Here is an 18,765-nt window from a genome sequence, read left to right as displayed (position 1 = left end):
CTGAGTCCTCTTCACCTGCTGAAATGTTAAAAGGATGATTAGGGAGAGGAAAAAACCCACTATGACAGACAAGCAAACAGAATTTTTCAACCCATCTTGTCATAACGCATTAAGGAGTGTTGGTTTATGATTGTAAAGGCATCAAATAAATGTTTAGCACCATGGCTGGTGCCAAATGTGAATAACCCCAGAGAACAAGTGGAAACGGTGAACAAGAGTGTTCCAAGCAGCTGCTCCCTCCTCCTTCAGCTGCCTTGTGTTTCCTGCAGCCATCTGAAGTTTTCTCCTGCTGTCATGCTCATACAGACATACACAAAAGCTATGGTACACCTGAAGACAAGACTGTTAATTAAAGCTGTCTGGTTTTGCCCCAGAAATGAGAGTTGAGATGGGTTCATGCAGCTGGGATATACAAATCTTTCAGGGCACATGTGTTTCAAATCTTTCAGGGTGCATGTGTTCACACAGACATGGCATCCCATGGGAAGCATTTCCCAGGGTAGCATGAACCTGTGTCAGTGCTTGCTGTGCTCAGGGAAATTCACCCTGCCTTTTGTTGGTGTGAAGAAGCAGAGCTTCACAGGGAAGAGAGAGACCTTGATAACTGGGAATGGACAGAAAACTCACATGTGTCAGCCTTGATGACTTTCAGGAGGTGAAATGTTACATATACCATTTCCATCATTGGTACAGCAGTTGTAAAATGATCTGGAGCTGCTTTTCTCCAAAAGTGAAAAGTCAAGGCACTGAGCAAGGACTGTTATGAAACCAGACATGGAAATAGAAGCTTCAACTCCATCCTTTCCACTCTTGCATCTACTCAGCTTAGTTATTGACAGGCCAAAGAGGGGCAATTATGATGTTTTTGTTTCAGCTGTAGTTTATTATAGCCACAGTTCTTCCCTCCTGCATCCAACCTATTCCCTGTGGTTAAACTACTGTGTATTTTTCAGAAATCCCTCAAATCTTGCAGTTGTTGGAGGACTCACCGTGTGTCTCAGCAAGGCTTAAGTAATATACCAACATTATTTTCGACTGTGTACCTTATTTTTAGCCTGAATGCATTTGTTCTAGCAGTTGAGTAGAGGGTATTTCCCAAGACAGAAGACAAACTTTTGTCAAAACACTGTAAATTACAGAGAGCAATGTTCAGCAGAGGAAAAACAGGAGTAGAGACTTGTTAAGAGACTTGTTAAGAGGCCAGACTTGTGCCAGCACATGCAGAATGTTTCTTACTTAGAGGCATAAGAAAAGTTTTGTTTTCGTGGTCCTGCAGCTTTTCTCACCTAATGCCTTGCCAACCCTCAACTGGTGCAGGCATCTGGTGGGTGTTCCCCCTCCTCCGTGGTCTCTGTGATCAGAGAGCAGCAGCAACACCTCCACAGAGGGATTCAGGCTGGGAGGGGATGGGTTACCCTCTGGGGGTATCTGCCTTTCTCCTCTGATCACAAAGGGAGCCTGAAACAGGACAGGTGGGCAGGCTGATCTTGGGCATTCAAGGATCTGATCAGCCCTGGCTTTTCTTGCATGCTGAGTCTTGGAGCTCAAAGGGTTTCTTTCTTGGCAGGTCTGATTTCCACGACTTCACGGCAGCTGGATCGAGAATACAAGGCTGAACATATCCTAGAGGTGGGTAATGATGATTGTAATTAGCTTTATTTACCTACAAGTGTATTAAGTCCTCAAAGGGTTTTCCTTGCAAGTTGGAGCACAGAGAAAGAATCTCATCCCATCAGCTCCCAACTGCTGGGAAACTTAATTAAATGGTGTATGTTAACCCAAGAGACAGCTGCAGCAGTACTGCAGGGTTTATTATTTTCTTGCTGAGGACTGGAGCAAAAGTTCTGTTCTGGAAGCTGTGGGAATGCAGGAAGGGGACTGGAACTGTCCTCTAGCAGGATGGTTTATACATTATGGGGGAAAGAACAAGCCAGAGAAATCCACCCTCATTTATCTCATTGTATCAGATATTGCTGTGTAGCTTTGCTCACCAGCCCCCATCTCCAGCTGCTCACAGCTACGAGTATTCCCATCAGAGGGATCTGGAGGTTTTTGAGCCTATCAGGGTCTATCATTTCTGTCTGCAATGCAACATGCTGGGAGCATGCACAGGCAGGGCAGGGTGAGGATGGCTGGTACCTGGCCAAGCCATGGCAGTACAGATGTTTTCAGATCTCTAATCTGTGTGTGATCTCTAAAGACCAGCCTGACCCACTGCCCAGAGCAGCTGGAGGCAGGAGCCCTGCAAACTCGTCCCCTGTGCATGGACACTGCCAGCTGCAGCCACCAGGCTTTGCCCTGCAGAGAGGAGCAGTGCCTTTGGAATGTTGAGATACAAATGCAGACCCACACAAAACCCCCTAGCTGAGTCCTTGCCCACCAGGCTGGAGGCTGGCTGGTCACACTCCAGGTCACCTAAGAGCCCTGTCACCTCCTCCCTTTGCTTGCTGACAGGTGGCTGTCTCTGACAACGGAGAGCCAGCCCTGAAGTCCACCAGCAGAGTCGTGATCCAAGTCCTGGATGCCAACGACAGCCCTCCCAGCTTCCCCCACAAGCTGTTCATGGTGCAGCTCCCAGAGAGAGAGGCCTCGGAGACGCCGCTGCCGGTGTACAGGCTGATCGCCTCCGACCGTGACCAGGGCCAGAACAGCCAGATCACCTACACCATCGAGGAGGAGGAGGAGGGCATCTTCACCATCAACCCCACAACCGGCACAGTCTTCTCCAGGAAAGCTTTTCCTGCCTCTGAATACAACATACTCACGGTGAGAGGAGAGGGAAACACAAAGAGCTGATGGGGAGAGACAGGCGGAGAGGGAAAGAGAGAAAGGGGTTCAGAAAGAGAAAGGATAAAAGGAAAGAGATGGAGAGAATGCAGCAGTGGAGAGGAGGAGAACTTGAATAAGGCAAATGTGTTAAGATGGAAAGCGGGAGGGAATGGTAGGAATGCAGAAGGTAGGAAGCTATTAAAAATGGACAGTAAATTTAAAGTTAACTGTCCAACCTGCCTTCAGAGAGGAATTGATCCATGATCCCATATGGATGTGGACCCAAACCTGAGCAGTCTTTGTGTTCCATCATGCCTCTATATGGCATTCTAGAGCATGACATCCCATGGCTGCATCAGGCCATGGAGCTTGGATGTGGGTTCAAAGCCTTCCCACAATCTATGGGTCCTTGCAAACAAGGCTTGTGGTCCAGGTCTCTGCTGTGGATAGAGCTTGGCAGATTTACTTGATGGTAAAGAGGAATTTGGGTTGCATGGCTCTGCCTTGGAAGCAGCCCGAGCATGGACCACTGCCTCAGGATCTGTTTAGTGGGATTTTGGGCACACTGGGAGCTGAGACTCACAGTGGGTGGGAGAAGGAGCTTTCCATGGAACTCCCACGAGCTAACTCAGCTTTCTCCCTGGGTGCACCTGCCTTCCTCTGCAGGTCAAGGCCACAGATGGTGGCAGCCCCCCGCTCTCCTCCCACGTGAGGCTTCACATCAGCTGGGTCGCCCGGCCCGGCCCTTCCTCAGAACCCCTGGCTTTTGATGAGCCCCACTTCAACTTCGCCGTGATGGAGACAGATCCTGTGAACCACATGGTGGGAGTGATCAGCATCGAGATGGGCCCCAGCCAAGTGTGGTTTAATATCACAGGTGAGGCACAGAAATCAGAGCAGTGTCCATGAGCGTTTGCTCTGGCTCCCTTGGCTTTCAGCACTCGCATGCCTGAGCTAATGGAATTGTTTGCTTTAGGTGTATGTGAGCTAAGGGGAAAGCTTTCTCACAGGCACCAGGAGGTTTAAACAGCCATTAGACAAAGCTGCCCATCCAAGGCCTCTGGTGCCAAGTGCAATTACCCAACACATTTCTTTAATGGCAGTCTGGAACTTGCCTGTGTTTGAGGCGTTCTCCGATGTCGCACGAAAGGCAGGGCATGCCAGTGCCAGCTCCTCCTGGGAATCAAGTGACACTGGTGGTTTTGTTAAAACTGCCTATGAGGATCCAGGTGTGTGGCTGAGTGTTACAGATACCCCCTGTATCTCTCTCCATGTTGAGTCTTGAGCAGGGAATGGAGAAGGAAGCATTCCTCAAAGACCTGGTCTGCCCTAACTTGTGGGACTCTCCCTTCCTCCTCACCACATCCCAGGGGTGATTTAGACATGGAATGTGAAACTCTAGGGCCTCCTTCAAGACACAGGATTCAGAGGGGACGTGGGCTGTCACCCCAGGGGACTCTCCAGGCAGCATGTGCAGAACTGGTCCTACCAACAAGGGCCAATTGTGCTCATGTAATTTGATGTTTTGAAGTGGTGCCCCAGTCTACCTTGCACAGCCTTTCCCTGGTACTGCCTGCAGGGCCTGCCCTTGTCAGACAAAGCCTTAATTGGGCAAGTGAATAGTTTTTCCCCTTACTGTGTTAGGGCAAGGATAATGGTGTATAAATACAATTAACCAACAAAAGATACAACCCTACAAGGAGCAAGACAATATCAGTGCAAGGTTTATCTGGCATTAGTAGTGTCTGCTTGGGTCTGCAGAATTAACGGTGTATTCCTCTGAATATTATCCCATCATTTCCCTGCTGAGTGCTGGAGCATAGCTTGACCTCATCTTTCCCAGTTCCTAGAGCTCCAAGTGATGCTGAAGGCTCTCTTGGTTTCTGTCCTGGTGGAAAAGGACAGGATTTTATTTTCCCTGCAAGGGAAGGAAAGCCTCATGGTAGCTGGCATCCAAGGGGGGGATGCAGAGAAACCTTCAGCACCTCATTCAAAGTTTCACCTTCCCCAGACCACAATCACTCTGTCACTGGGATTGATGTAGTCAGCAAAAACTCTGACAAAGCAACATTGCTTTTCATCTCTTTCCTTTTCTGGGCTTCTTCTTTTCATTGGGCACTGTGCACAGGGAGCTCTTCTGTCTTTTCTCAGGGAAAGACATCCATGGGTCTCTCTCCCTCTGTCTCTGCTTCTTTGTGTCTCCTTCCCAGCAGGAGAGCAGTGTTCCAGATGGCTGGTGAGCACTGCATTCCTCCAGCAAGGAAAGAGATGTAATTTTACATCCAGCAAAGATTTTACCAGCTGGTAATAGAATAAAGCAGAATCCAGAGCATCCAGTAGCCAGGAAGGAAGAAGTTGAGACCTGAGATAAATTACAGGAAACTGTTTCAGCTTCTCCATTTCTCAGAGCAGCTTTGCAGGATTTAATGTGCAAGAGGGGCCCAACAGGCCCTAGCAAGTGAGGCATGAGAAAGGAGCTGCCATGCCAGGGCTGAGCAGCAGTAGGGTGAGGGACAGCCTTCTGCTGCTGAGCTGCTCAGGCCTGCTGTTCCTGGCCATTCTCAGCCATCTGGGTTGGAGGCAACAGGCTCTGCTCACCCTGGAAGCACCGTCTGCCTCCCCAACTGTTGGAGTGTTGGGAATTCAGGGAGCTCACAGGCTCCCAGCCGTGGTGATGAGGACCATTGCTGATATGCTCACAGTGTGACTTTGAATCAGAAGCCAGCAAGAGCCCTGTTCTACCCAGCAGGTCCCTGGTCCATGCTAAGCCAGCGATGGTGCATGGCTGGAAACCTTGTGCAAATAAATCAATGCTCAAATGGGCCTGTTGCAAATCTAGCCAGGACATCACATGCATAAGTGCGCCCTTTTTTTTTTTTTTTTTCCTCCTCATTTTTTTTTTTTTTTTCCCCCTTTTTCCCTCATTCCCCTCATCTTGCTTTTCACACTCCTTTGTCACCATCTGTGACTATCCCTTTGTCCAGTTTTGCCTTGTCCTCTCCATCTCCTGTGTCCATCCATCATTATTATATTTATAATAATATTATAAATATTTTTATCATTTATTATTATCTATCTCTTTATCTATCTATCTATCTATCTATCTATCTATCTATCTATCTATCTATCTATCTATCTATCTATCTATCTATCTATCTATCTATCTATCTATCTATCTATCTATCTATCATTATCATCTATCTATCTATCTATCTATCTATCTATCTATCTATCATCTATCTACTACTATCTATCTACTATATCTCCCTATTCTATCTATCTATCTATTTCTATCCTTATCTATCTATCTATCTATCTATCTATCTATCTATCCATCTATCTATCTATCCATCTATCTATCTATCTAATCTATCTATCTATCTATCTATCTATCTATCTATCTATCTATCTATCTATCTATCTATCTATCTATCTATCTATCTATCTATCTATCTATCTATCTATCCATCTATCTATCCATCTATCTATCCATCTATCAATCACATGTTGTTTTGAGTTTCCAGATTTGGAATAACCCTTACCTGTGGCACTATCCCCAGTCTAGCTGACTGTAACTGCTCTCTTGTTTCCCTGTCTCCCCCGTGTCCCAGGTGGTGATGATGACATGGATTTTGACATTGAAAAGAGCACAGGCAGCATGGTCATTGCAAGACCCCTGGATGCAAGGAAGAAGTCAAGCTATAACCTCACAGTAGAAGTCACTGATGGGTCCAGTACGATCAAAACCCAGGTAATGTTTTTTTCTTTAGTGGAGACCATGTTGAGAGGGAGCATATGCCAAAGGGAACCTTTCCTCTGGGTCTGCTGAGCTCTGGATCAGGTGCCAGGCACAGGAATGTCCTCACACTGTGATCCTCCGTTACAGTGTAATGGAGTGACAGTGTAATGGAGGATCCTGCAGTACACAGATCTTATACCAAGCTGAGATTGTTTTTATGTTGTTGGAAACACAGCTGGTCTAGGAAAGCTTGGATCTTTCCTGTTGATCCCAGGCAGCACACAGGGACATATCCACACCACCAGCCAAGCTGGGGTGGCAGTTCACACACTCAGACCCCAACTTGGTCTCATCTGCTCAGGCTGAGTTACAGCAATCTGGGACAAGGGAAATGTGTACACGGTTAGGTCAGGCTTGGGTCTGTGTTCCCGTGTCAGGGGTGTTCCTGGGATATGCTAGCCCACGTACAGCCAGCACAAATCCATCTGCAAGAGGTGAGGTCAGGCCCAGGGAGTGAGTGAGGCAGCTGCAGAAATGCTGTGTGCTCGAGTTGCCACATATAAAGTAAGTGCTGGTAAAAGGAGGCACTTCACTCTAAGGCATGTCCCTGAGCCCCAGCTAAAATGATGAGATTTTGCCCATCCTTACTACCCTGAGGAGGGGTGTTCAAGGCATGATCTTTCACTAGTCATTTTCTCCATGCATAAGAAGCAGCCAAAAATCCAGCCCTCAATGCACAGGAAGACCTAGGATGTGAGTCACCTGTCAGTAATGCTGATCATGGGAAATTCAGTGTGGGGGATGATGAGTGAGGAACTCCACCATTCCTGTGAAACGTGATGCTAACGGATGGCCACATGTCTCAGCCATCTTCAAGTATTGTTCCAAATAAACAAACAAAGCCCCACCTTGCCTAATGTGCATTCCATGCCACCTTGCATCTCATCCCTACGTTTATTTTGGCACTCAAGGCCGCTAGCAGATGTCAAGAAACCTGCTCGTGTAAAACCCCCATGGCATGCTCAGGTTTCCTAAAGGAAGCCAATTATTACACTTGGTTGAGGCTTCCTAAGATGCAGGAGGCACATCAGTAGGAGGGTCAGGACAGCCAGGGTAGGAGACCACACAGGAGAACGCAGTGACTTCCCCAGCAGGATTCAGGATTCCCGGCATGTGCTGTTAAATGCAGAGAGGAAAACTTGGCTAAAAAGGGTAGAACAGAAATTTTGCTCCTCCACACACTTGCTGCTCTTGAGATAGGCCAGACCCTCCCTTCTTTAACCACACATCCCCTTCTGTCAGCTTTCTGTTGAGTAAATTATGGGGGTTGCTGTGTAGGCACCAGCCAGCAGCAAAGCTGGCACCACGGCTGAGCTGCTGCTGCTTTCCATGGCAGGTTGTGACTGTTTCCCCACGTGCCAAGTGCAGGCACGTTCACTCTGAATGCCTTGCCAGACCGGAGAGATTTTGAACAAGGAAAGGAAGCAAACTGAAAAACACAAAAGGGGAAAGCACAACAGGTTTTCCTTGGGATGAAGGACAAAGGGGCTCCCGGTCATCACGGATGGCAAAGCTCCAAGAGCTGGAAAACTGTGATGGTTATGGCACTCAGAGTGTGTCAACACCCAAGAAGGATTGGAAGCTGAGATTTTACATGGCTGCATGTCCAGTTGCTGCCCTCACTGTGCTGTCTCCCCCACAGGCATTTATCCACGTGATTGACATCAACCAGCACCGTCCCCAGTTTCTTCAGAGCCACTATGAGCTGAGGATTCCTGAAGATACCCCCTCAGGGAGAGAAATCCTTCGAGTCAGTGCAACAGACAAGGACAAAGGAAAGGGGCTCATCTACACCATCCATGGCAGTGTGGACCCCAAAAGCACAAGACTTTTCCAGCTGGATCCAGGCAATGGAGCCCTCACAACAGCAGAAGGCTTCAGTTCCCAGCCCATGCCTCAGCACACCCTCACAGTGATGGTGAGTCCTAACCAAGCCCAACCAAGCTGAGTCCACCGGTTTGGCCAGGATATATGGGTCACTGGAGAAATTAAAAGTGGTTTTAGTCTTTGAGGTAGGACTTGTGTGGAACAATAGGGAAGAGGAAAGCAGGGTGTTAACCTTTACTATATGGCTAAATGTAGTTAACACCCTGCATTCCTCTAACCACCTTCTTTGGAGCGCCACTGGATTCTTACAAAAGAAAACACAGTGTGTAATTGTTAATGTTTGCTTTCAAATTCAAGGCTGAGCTTTGGTTCTGAAACTTCCAGGCTCATTCCCAGCTAGGGTTGGTACCATTGCAAAACACCCATCTCTGTATACAGAGTGCTGATGAGTTACTTGGAAGATGGTGCAGGCAAGACTGGCTTGTCCCTGGGTGTGACTGTTCCTGCTCTCTCTCTGCCATTCAGGTACGAGACCAGGAGGTCCCCATCAAGCGGAACTTTGCCCGAGTCATCGTGCACGTGGACAGCTGCAACCTTCACCCTCCCCAGTTCAGCAGCATCCATTACGAAGCAGAAGTGCTGGACTCTGCTGTGGTGGGCACAGAGGTCATACAAGTCAGAGCCCTTGATCAGGACCAGGGAGCTAATGCTGAAATCCACTACTCCCTTCAGGCAGGTGAGAGCCATGCCACAAGATGGTTTAGGTTGTGATCATAACTGCATTATCATGCTCTAACTGGTGGCCACTTGACCAGCTTTCTCTAGCTGTTGCAAGGAACATCAAATGGCTGCACAGTTCTAAAATGTGATTTTCTTCCTACCCAGAAAAAATCCAGAGTGAGTAGGTAATGTCCATATTATGGATTATTAGCATCTTTTCTTAAGAAGACAGCTTAATGTTGAGTCACTGGTCAAAGAAAAATAGTGACTGGACGAGTTAGAACAGCCTAAAATCTGCTTCTCTTTTTCCATGGGAACTATAAAGTTGTTAGGCAGAAGTACTCCCAATTCCCACAGGAGTCATCATCATTCCACTATTTCTACCAAGAAACACATCCTCAAGGAATGGTGAGAACCCTCTCAGCATTGACTGGTGGTGGTTTTGAGTCATTCATGCTCAATGGGCAAATATTTTACCATTCACTATAAAGGTTAAAATTTAAGTATTTATGTCTGTGCCACACGGCCTATTTAGCCTGTAAAAACTCTTTGCAGGAGACAAGCCATCCTTTGCTCCATCTTTCTCACTGCAATTTAGATCAAGGACTGAGGAATTTAATTGCTCCTGAAGTATTGGTAATTACAAGCATGACAGGGCTTGAAGGAACTAGTACTGTGTGTGCTACCATGTTCTGCACACGAGGCAAAAGCTTCAAGCACATGCTCTGCCACCACTAAATATGCTTAAATTAGAAGGGTGTTTATCTCCAATTTACATTTTGATTGATTCAAATGTTAGCTCACAGATCTCAATGGGTTTGTTGTTCTTACAATTAAAATTATTTAGAAATGAATTAATTTCTCTCGGTAGAAGAAACAGATGTTAATCAGGTCTGCAATCAGGAGAATCTATAAAAAAGAATTGCAGAAAACAAAGACCAGTAAAGTGTCTGCATTCTTCACTCTGTAACTTCTCTCCTTGCAGGTAATGGGGGAGGCTTCTTTAGCATCGACCCATATTCTGGAATTGTTACAGTTGCCCAGAAACTGGACCCATCCAGGCAGGACCGATTTACTCTCATTGTAAAGGCAGAAGATCAGGGGTTTCCTCAGCTTAAAGATTCTGCTACAGTACATGTCCACATTAGACCCTCGGACCGAACCCCTCCAAAATTTCCAGAGGCTGAATACATCACAGAGATCAGCGAATCTGCTGCCATTGGCTCTCCTCTGATCCAGGTTTCAGCCACAAGCTTGTCACCAGTCAGCTATGAAATAAAAGATGGAAATGGAGATGGAGTGTTCTCCATGAACTATCAGTCAGGCCTTATTTCCACTCAGAAGAACTTAGATTTTGAGCAGGTATCTTTTTACCAGTTGAAAGTCCGCGGTACCAACATGGCTGGAGCATTTATGGACGCAGTGGTGCTCATCTATGTCATAGATGAGAATGACAACGTGCCTGTCTTCGTTAAGCCTTCCTTCATTGGCTGGATCATGGAGAATGCCCCATCCCAAAGCATGGTTCTGGATGAAAGCAATGCTCCCCTCGTCACCTATGCAACAGATGCTGATCAAGACTCCAATGCTTTGCTGACCTATGAGATTTTGGAACCAGAGGCACTGAAATATTTCACCGTGGATCCCAGCACAGGGACACTGACCAGTCGTGCTGATATAGACTATGAGCTCACCCCAGTTTTCCACTTCAGTGTACATGTGCACGACAGTGGAAATCCCAGCTTGTTTGCATCCAAGCCTGCCAAGGTCACAATCCATGTTAAAGATGTCAATGATTCACCTCCAGTCTTTCTCAAAGACACCTATGACATTTCTGTCTTGCTCCCTGCCCACCCAGGGATGGAGCTTTTGTCAGTGCAAGCGAAAGATGCAGACTCGGAGGTGACCTACAGCATCGTGGAAGGGAACCTTGACAATGCTTTCCATATCCATCCACTAACAGGTCTCATCTCCATTCTTAACACAACTGGCCTGAGAAGCTACCAAGAGCTCACAGTCAGAGCTGGTGATGGCTTGTATAAGAGCACTGCTCTGGTTAAGCTAAATTTAACTCGGGCACAAGGTACCAGCTTGAAATTTGAGCAAGATGTATATACAGCAACTGTGATGGAGAACTCCACAGATGAGAAGACTCTAACCATTCTTGGAGTCAAAGGGTATCAGCTAAATGAACCCCTTTCCTACTCACTTTTGAATGAAAAGGAAAGGTTCAAAATGATCCAAGCCTCTGGAGTTCTTCAGACCAAGGGTGTGAAATTTGACCGCGAAATGCAAGACATGCACGAGGTAGCTGTGGAAGTGAAGGACAACAGGAAACCACCAAGAGTGTCCCAAGCCACAGTCAGAGTTTATGTAGAGGATGTCAATGACAACCCCCCACAGTTTGAGAATGTGCCATACTATGCCTCGGTGCAGGATGGCACAGAGCCAGGGGATGTCCTTTTTCAGGTGTCAGCAACAGACAAAGATATAGGGGATAATGGAGCTGTTACCTACTCATTTGCAGAGGAATACAAATACTTTTGGATTGACCCTTACCTTGGAGACATCTCCCTTAAGAGGCCTCTTGACTATCAAGCATTAAATAAATACAACCTCCGGGTCGTTGCTAAGGACAAAGGAGAGCCTCCCCTGCATGCTGAAGAGGAGGTTGTGATCAGTGTGAGGAACAGATCCAACCCTCTGTTCCAGAGTTTGTACTACCGAGTGAAGGTGCCAGAAAACGTCCCCCCATACACATCTATCCTCCACATCCAGGCCCGCAGCCCCGAAGGCTTGCGCCTCATCTACAACATTGTGGAAGAAGATTCCCTGAAACTCTTCAACACCGACTTCAAAACTGGTGTCCTCACTGTCACAGGGCAGCTGGACTACGAGCTAGAGACGAAACACACATTCACTGTTAGAGCCACAGACACAGCACTTGGATCCTTCTCAGAAGCCAGAGTAGAGGTGGAGGTGGAGGACATTAATGACAACCCTCCCATATTTTCTCAGATCATTTACACAGCGTCTGTCTCGGAGAGTTTGCCACCACAGACCCCTGTTGTTCAGCTCTTTGCCTCTGATAAGGATTCGGGCAGAAACAAAGTGGTCTCCTATCAGATCATGGATGATGGTTCAGATGCTGCCAAGTTCTTTAATATTGATGCCAGCACAGGGCAAATAACAACAGCTCAAGCGCTTGATTATGAAACAAATCAACAATTCCGCATGAAAGTCAGAGCTGTGGATTACGGGGTGCCTCCACTCAGTAGCGATGCTCTGGTAATCGTAGATGTGACAGACATCAATGACAATCCCCCTGAGTTCAGCCAGCTTCAGTATGAAGCCAAGGTCAGTGAAATGGCTACATGTGGGCACATTGTGATCAAAGTCCAGGCCCTGGACCCCGACAGTGGAGACACGACCCGGCTGGAGTACGTGATCCTCTCAGGTAATGACAACAGGCATTTTGCCATCAATAGCACTTCTGGGATAATATCCATGTTCAACCGCTGCAAAAAGGACTTGGAGCCATATTACAGTCTCAGAGTTTCTGCTTCAGATGGAGTTTTCAAGAGCACTGTGCCTGTGTATATCAACACCACAAATGCCAACAAATACAGCCCCTCTTTCCAGCAGAATGTGTACGAGGCAGAGCTGGCAGAAAATGCTGAGATAGGAACCAAAGTGATTGAGCTGCTGGCTATTGACCCAGATGGTGGCCCATATGGCACCATAGACTACACCATCATAAATAAACTTGCCCATGAGAAGTTCTCCATAGACAATAAAGGCTGTATTGCCACACTGCAAAAACTGGACAGGGAAAATTCCACAGAGAGAGTCATTGCCATTAAAGTCATGGCCAAGGATGGGGGTGGGAAGGTGGCCTTCTGCACTGTCAAAATAATCCTTACAGATGAGAATGACAACCCACCTCTGTTCAAAGCCTCTGAATACACCCTGTCCATCCAGTCCAATGTCAGCAAAGGCTCCCCTGTCATCCAGGTACTGGCTTACGATGCTGATGAAGGTGCAAATGCAGATGTCATTTACTCTGTTGACTCTGTGGAAGATGTGGCAGAAGACCTTGTGGAGATCAATGCTGCCACTGGGGTTGTTAAGGTCAAGGAGAGTCTTATTGGTTTAGAAAACAGAGCCTTTAACTTCAAGGTGAAAGCTGAAGATGGCAGGCCCCCTCACTGGAACTCCCTTGTTCCAGTGAATCTCCAGATTGTCCCCAGGGAGGTGACATTGCCAAGGTTTTCTGAGCCCCTTTATACATTCTCTGCATCTGAGGATCTTCCAGAGGGGTCAGAAATAGGGTCAGTCAAAGCTTTTGCAGAGGATCCCATTATCTACAGCCTGGTGAAGGGAACCACTACAGAAAGTAACAAGGACGAGGTGTTCACACTGGATGAAAAGACAGGGGCTTTGAGAATCAAAAAACCTATGGATCATGAGACCACCAAGTGGTACCAGGTTGATGTCATGGCTCACTGCTCACATCTGGAGACTGAGCTGGTCTCTCTGGTCTCTGTGAATATCCAAGTGCAGGACGTGAATGACAACAGACCTGTTTTTGAGGCAGATCCCTACAGAGCATTTGTCATGGAGAACATGCCTTCAGGAACCACAGTCATTCAAGTGACAGCTAATGACCAGGACATGGGAAGTGATGGGCAGGTGACCTACAGTCTGGAAGCAGAGTCTGGCAGCCTCCGCGGGCTGTTCACCATCGACAGCGAGAGCGGGTGGATCACCACCCTGAAGGAGCTGGACTGCGAGGAGCAGGAGACCTACCGCTTCTACGTGGTGGCCACTGACCATGGCAGGAAGGTGCAGCTCTCTTCCCAAACCCTGGTGGAGGTCACGGTGTCTGATGAAAACGACAACGCCCCGCAGTTCACCTCAGAGTTCTACAGGGGTTCTGTCATTGAGAACGCGGAGCCGGGGCAGGTCGTTGTCACCCTGAGCACCGTCGACGCCGACATCTCCGAGCAGAACCGCCGCGTCACCTGCTACATCACCGGTGAGTTGGGCCAGACTGTGAATCTCCAGTGGGCAAGGGGAGAGTGTCATCTCAGAGTGAGGGTTTGAGACCTTGTCTTACAGGTTGTCAGTACAGAAATAGTGTTACGCTGACGGTCCTGTCAGAAGCAGGAGATGAAGGCTGAGCTCTGTTGTGAGCTGGACTCGAATCTGGGGAATACAAAACTCTTTAGTAACTGCAGTGGGTTGATCATTAAAATATGAATGATGATTAAAATAACTGTCTCACCACTGAATTGTCCTATTTCTCTGGGAATAAATAAATAAGATACATATAAGTAATTATATGTAACTGCAGTGGGTTGATCATTAAAATACGAATGATCATTAGAATAACTGTCTCACTACTGAATCGTCCCATTTCTCTAGAAATAAATAGATAAATAAGATACATGTAAGCAATTACGCTGTACTGTAGAAATATTTATTTACACTTTCTTAACAGAGGAATATTTAAGACAGTGTAATTGTAATACCTATTGGAAGGACAGGAGAGGCAGTACAGCAGGAAGGAAGATTTTTCTCACACAGATACTGTGATCTCTGTTTTAAGTTCTTTGACCCAGCTTTTTCTCCTGCCAGCACTGCAGTCAGTTTACACATCACACATATACCTGTAGCCTGCTTGTGTTTTTTAATAACTATATATAACTTCTTGGTATTAAGTGTGTTTCCTACAAAACCATTTAGAGGTTGGCTTAATAACAAGGCTGCAGATAGTCACTCTGTGCTGGAGAATATTTAAGACTATCTCGTCAATCTTAGTAAAGGTTTTGGCTAACAAGAAATACTAAAAATTATTCTTGCATCCCTGAAACATCGCATGTGCCAACTAAAATTAACCACTGCTGTAAAATAACTAAAAAGTTACACTGGAATGTTTGTTCCGCATCTGCACAAGTAGAAGCTTGCTTTTATGGTATTTTTTGACCCTAAAGGGTCTTTCTAAGACCTGGGGCAGATCCTTCAAATTAAAATGTTTGTTCAGGCTCAAACGAGGACCCTTCAGGGTCAAAACATTAGGCCAGATCATGCTGCAGCCTGTTATCTATTATTGTAACCATCTGAAACAGAGGAGGAATGCTGGTGCTTTCATTTGGTTTATGGCATGCCTAGGTATTTGCAAGCCTTTGAGAGGAAAGATATAATCCATTATGTATTCACATTTCTGCCATCTTAAAGGTAGTAGTAACTTCCAAGTACTTTAAACCTGAGAGGATGCACACTTATGTTAGGGGTGAACACCTTCTGCTCTCCACATACAAACACAGATCAAACTTTACAAATAAACACGGAAATGCAGCAAAAGAGAGGATTAGATGAACACAGAGCCCAGCTTTCCCCTCTCCACATTGATTTCAAACACACAGAAACTAAATCTGGGCATGGGCTGGTGTTTCGCAGCATCAGAAGAAGAGCTAGTACAGGTGTCATTGTGCCTCCACAGCCTCGTCACTGCTGCACAAATGAAAGCAGAAAGGGAGTGAATTTAATTTACCCCACTGTGTGAGACCCTTGAGAGTCCAACACGAGCAGATTCCACAGCCAGCTCTCTTCACTGACCCCCATTGCCTGTTGCCTTCCTCCTGGGTCAGCAGAGAGCTCCAGCTCCTTCCCAGGAGAGAGGGATTCTCCTGTGGCAGCATCCAGCCTGTTTAAAATCCAACATGTGTAACAACAGTAGGAGCAGCATGGATCTGGTGGACCAGAGAGCCTGCCTAGTCTGGATTTACCTGTCTCTCATAATTTGGCTCTTAGAGAAACAAAAAGTAGTTCCAGAAAACAAAGCTATATGTTAAATACCTCTACAGGTTAGAGGAAGTACAGCTGTACATGGTACCATAACAGTAAGATCCAAACCATGTCTGCAGGGTGTTGACAACTCTCAAATCCTTTTAGGAACATGCACAAAAAAGACTGACAGGCTCTGGGAAGGTGAGACAATGTGGTTTTGAGGCAATGAATATGCACATCTGCAGAACATTACTGACTTTTCTGCAATCATTTGTTTCCTTCTCCCACTGTAATGTGCAGACAGGGAATAGCTAAATTGTGCAGGGTATTTCCCAGCCGTGCAGTGAGGTTGACCAAAAGCTCCTCACCTGCTGGATGTGCCACCAGTGCCCTCTCTGCATCACCACTATGAGGCAGAGTCATGGAGTCATTTGGGTTGGAAAAGACCTCTAGGACCGTCCAGGTCCTTCAGGTCTCCTAAGGAGCCGTCAGTGGACACACCCATATTCTGTTTCCTTATCCCTTCTGATTTCCAGCCCTTAGTAAATGCCTTTTTTATTTTCTTCCTGCCCCCTTCTAGAAGGAGATGTACTGGGACAGTTCACAGTTGATCAAATTGAGGGCGAATGGACAATTTCTTCCAAGAAGCCTCTGGACAGAGAAGATACAGAGAAATATCTCCTCAAGGTTATGGCCTCTGATGGGAAATTTCAGGCTACCACCGAAGTGGAAATTTTTGTACTGGATATCAATGACAACAGCCCTGAGTGTGGCCAGGTAAGACATCTGTTCTGGGACATCAGGGCATAAAGGGAGATCCTGGGAGGGAAAGAACACAATAGAAAAGAAGAAAGAACAGGCAGAGCATGTTAAAGGATTTGGCTTGTCATAATTCTTCTCACACGATCCTGTTGCTTTGGTTATGCTTAACAATTTTAATTAAGCAGCATGTCAAGCAAGAATATTAAATCTAGCCTCCAAGCATGTTTGCCAGAAGCAAGTTAGAGCCTAAGCATTATGAAGAGTAATTTTTGGAGATAAACAATGCCAGGAAGCCTCCTGGGAAGGGGCATGTAAATTACTGAGTTTTATATCCTGCTAAGCTGGGAGATTCCCATCAGGAGGTTTGCTGCTGTAGAGAGCTGATCGCTGGTGTGGACGTCACCCGTGGTGAGAACGAACAGAGGTGGTTACTTCCCAAAGGAGATTCAAAGGCTGGTGTGAAATGAGCTCACTTGTCCCAGTCCACACCCCAGCAGCCAAGAATGGGAGGCACATTGTGTTCCCCTATAAAACACAGAGTTTATCCTCTGTGAAGCTTCTGTGGGTCTGTTCTCCTTCCATATGGGGTGGAGGTATTTTGGAGAGAGCTCATATGCCAATGATTTCTTCTGTCCTGGCCAGATACTCTACACTGGGAGAATCTCTGAAGATGCTGGGCCGGGTCTTTTAATTTTGAAGATATCAGCGAGTGACCCCGATGTGGGCAGCAATGCCCAGATCACCTACAGCCTGCACGGCCCCGGCGCCGAGGAGTTCCGGCTGGGCCCACATACAGGTGAGAGCAGGGCTGCTTTCATCCTCTTCCTCACCCTCCCCCGAGAAATGCAAGCTCCCAGCATGGCTCAACACTGACCTCCTCTTACCCAACACAAGGAGCTGTTTATTCCAGCTAGGAAGGAATGGCCTCAGCATAGAGGAGAGGGCATCATCCTGTTTGGTCTCTCTGTTCTGTTAAGATGAAGAGCAGATACCATTGCTAGCAGCCAGGTCTCAGGGAGGAAAGAGCAGCAAGTATTTGGCTTGAGCCAAAGACACAAGTTCTAAATCCCAAAACGCCTCTTACAGTGTCTTGATCAGTGTATTTACCCAGACTCGATGATTGTTCTAGAGATCACTTGGGTTTGTTACATTGCAGAAAGCTCAGTGCAGTGGAGTTTAGAAGTACAATTTATTTCTGAACAGTTTTATCCCATGATGGCATCCCTTGGATGAAGTTCAGCTGAACTTGCAGGACTGCCCATGCAAAGCCTTGCCAGGGCCCTGGCTGGCAATGAGCCGAGGACAGCCCTGAGCAATGTGGCATGGACACATCACCACTATTAGCTCAATTATTGTCTCCCACGGTTCATCCAGGAAAACAGCTGAACCTTCTGAGGTCTTGTAGTCTGCGGCTGTGATTGCTGGAGACACGACCACCTCCTGTTCTTTCCCACAGGGGAGCTGACCACATCTGCACCCCTGGACCGTGAGCAGAAGCCCATGTACCACCTCATAGCCAAAGCCACTGACGGCGGGGGCCGTTCGTGCCAGGCTGATGTGACCCTGATCATTGAGGACACCAATGACAACGCCCCAAGGTTCTTCCCCAGCCACTGCGCCGTGGCCGTCTTTGATAACACCACCACCAAGACACCCATCGCTGTGGTTGCTGCCAGGGACCTTGATGAAGGTGAGTCAGAATGGGATTTATGTGTTGGTAGAGTTCATCTTTCATTCTGAATAGAAGCCTTTGAAACCTAGGGAAGTGCTACAGCAATGGGCTTAGATGATTGAATCTTGGCGAAGATGTGCCTGGATCTCATTGCTGACATGTTTGTGACTATTGGGCTGGCATCAGCATTTTTGTGACCCTGTTGGGAGCACAGTATCTGTAGAAACATGCAGACCTTCTTTGAGAATGTGCTCAGTGACTGTGGCTGTGATACACAGCATAAACTGTGACGCAGGGATCCAAACTGGACAGAAACTTGTTCAAAGGTGGGGACTGAGAATGAGTGTAATAAAGGAAAAAAGGAGCTTTAGATATGGGTGGGGTAGGTAATATGGATGGAGAGGTCCTCCTGAAGACACAGAGA

General features: G+C 46.9%; 1 protein-coding gene across 2 annotated transcripts in view; it reads left to right on the top strand.

The window, feature by feature from the left end:
* The window catches only part of FAT2 (FAT atypical cadherin 2), a 57,079-nt gene that overhangs the window by 20,725 nt on the left and 17,589 nt on the right, over positions 1 to 18,765 (top strand). For both annotated transcript variants that reach the window (XM_030957425.1, XM_030957424.1), the window contains 10 exons: positions 1,568 to 1,629; positions 2,455 to 2,766; positions 3,436 to 3,646; positions 6,381 to 6,520; positions 8,211 to 8,486; positions 8,921 to 9,131; positions 10,101 to 14,153; positions 16,488 to 16,684; positions 17,312 to 17,465; positions 18,126 to 18,359. In XM_030957425.1, coding sequence (XP_030813285.1) covers positions 1,568 to 1,629; positions 2,455 to 2,766; positions 3,436 to 3,646; positions 6,381 to 6,520; positions 8,211 to 8,486; positions 8,921 to 9,131; positions 10,101 to 14,153; positions 16,488 to 16,684; positions 17,312 to 17,465; positions 18,126 to 18,359 — 5,850 coding nt within the window. The remainder of the gene's footprint in view (positions 1 to 1,567; positions 1,630 to 2,454; positions 2,767 to 3,435; positions 3,647 to 6,380; positions 6,521 to 8,210; positions 8,487 to 8,920; positions 9,132 to 10,100; positions 14,154 to 16,487; positions 16,685 to 17,311; positions 17,466 to 18,125; positions 18,360 to 18,765) is intronic.

This window comes from Camarhynchus parvulus, chromosome 13, assembly GCF_901933205.1.
Source record: "Camarhynchus parvulus chromosome 13, STF_HiC, whole genome shotgun sequence".
Classification (NCBI taxonomy): domain Eukaryota; kingdom Metazoa; phylum Chordata; class Aves; order Passeriformes; family Thraupidae; genus Camarhynchus; species Camarhynchus parvulus.
Note: the sequence above shows the minus strand (reverse complement) of the source record. Positions and strands in the feature narration are given on the sequence as shown.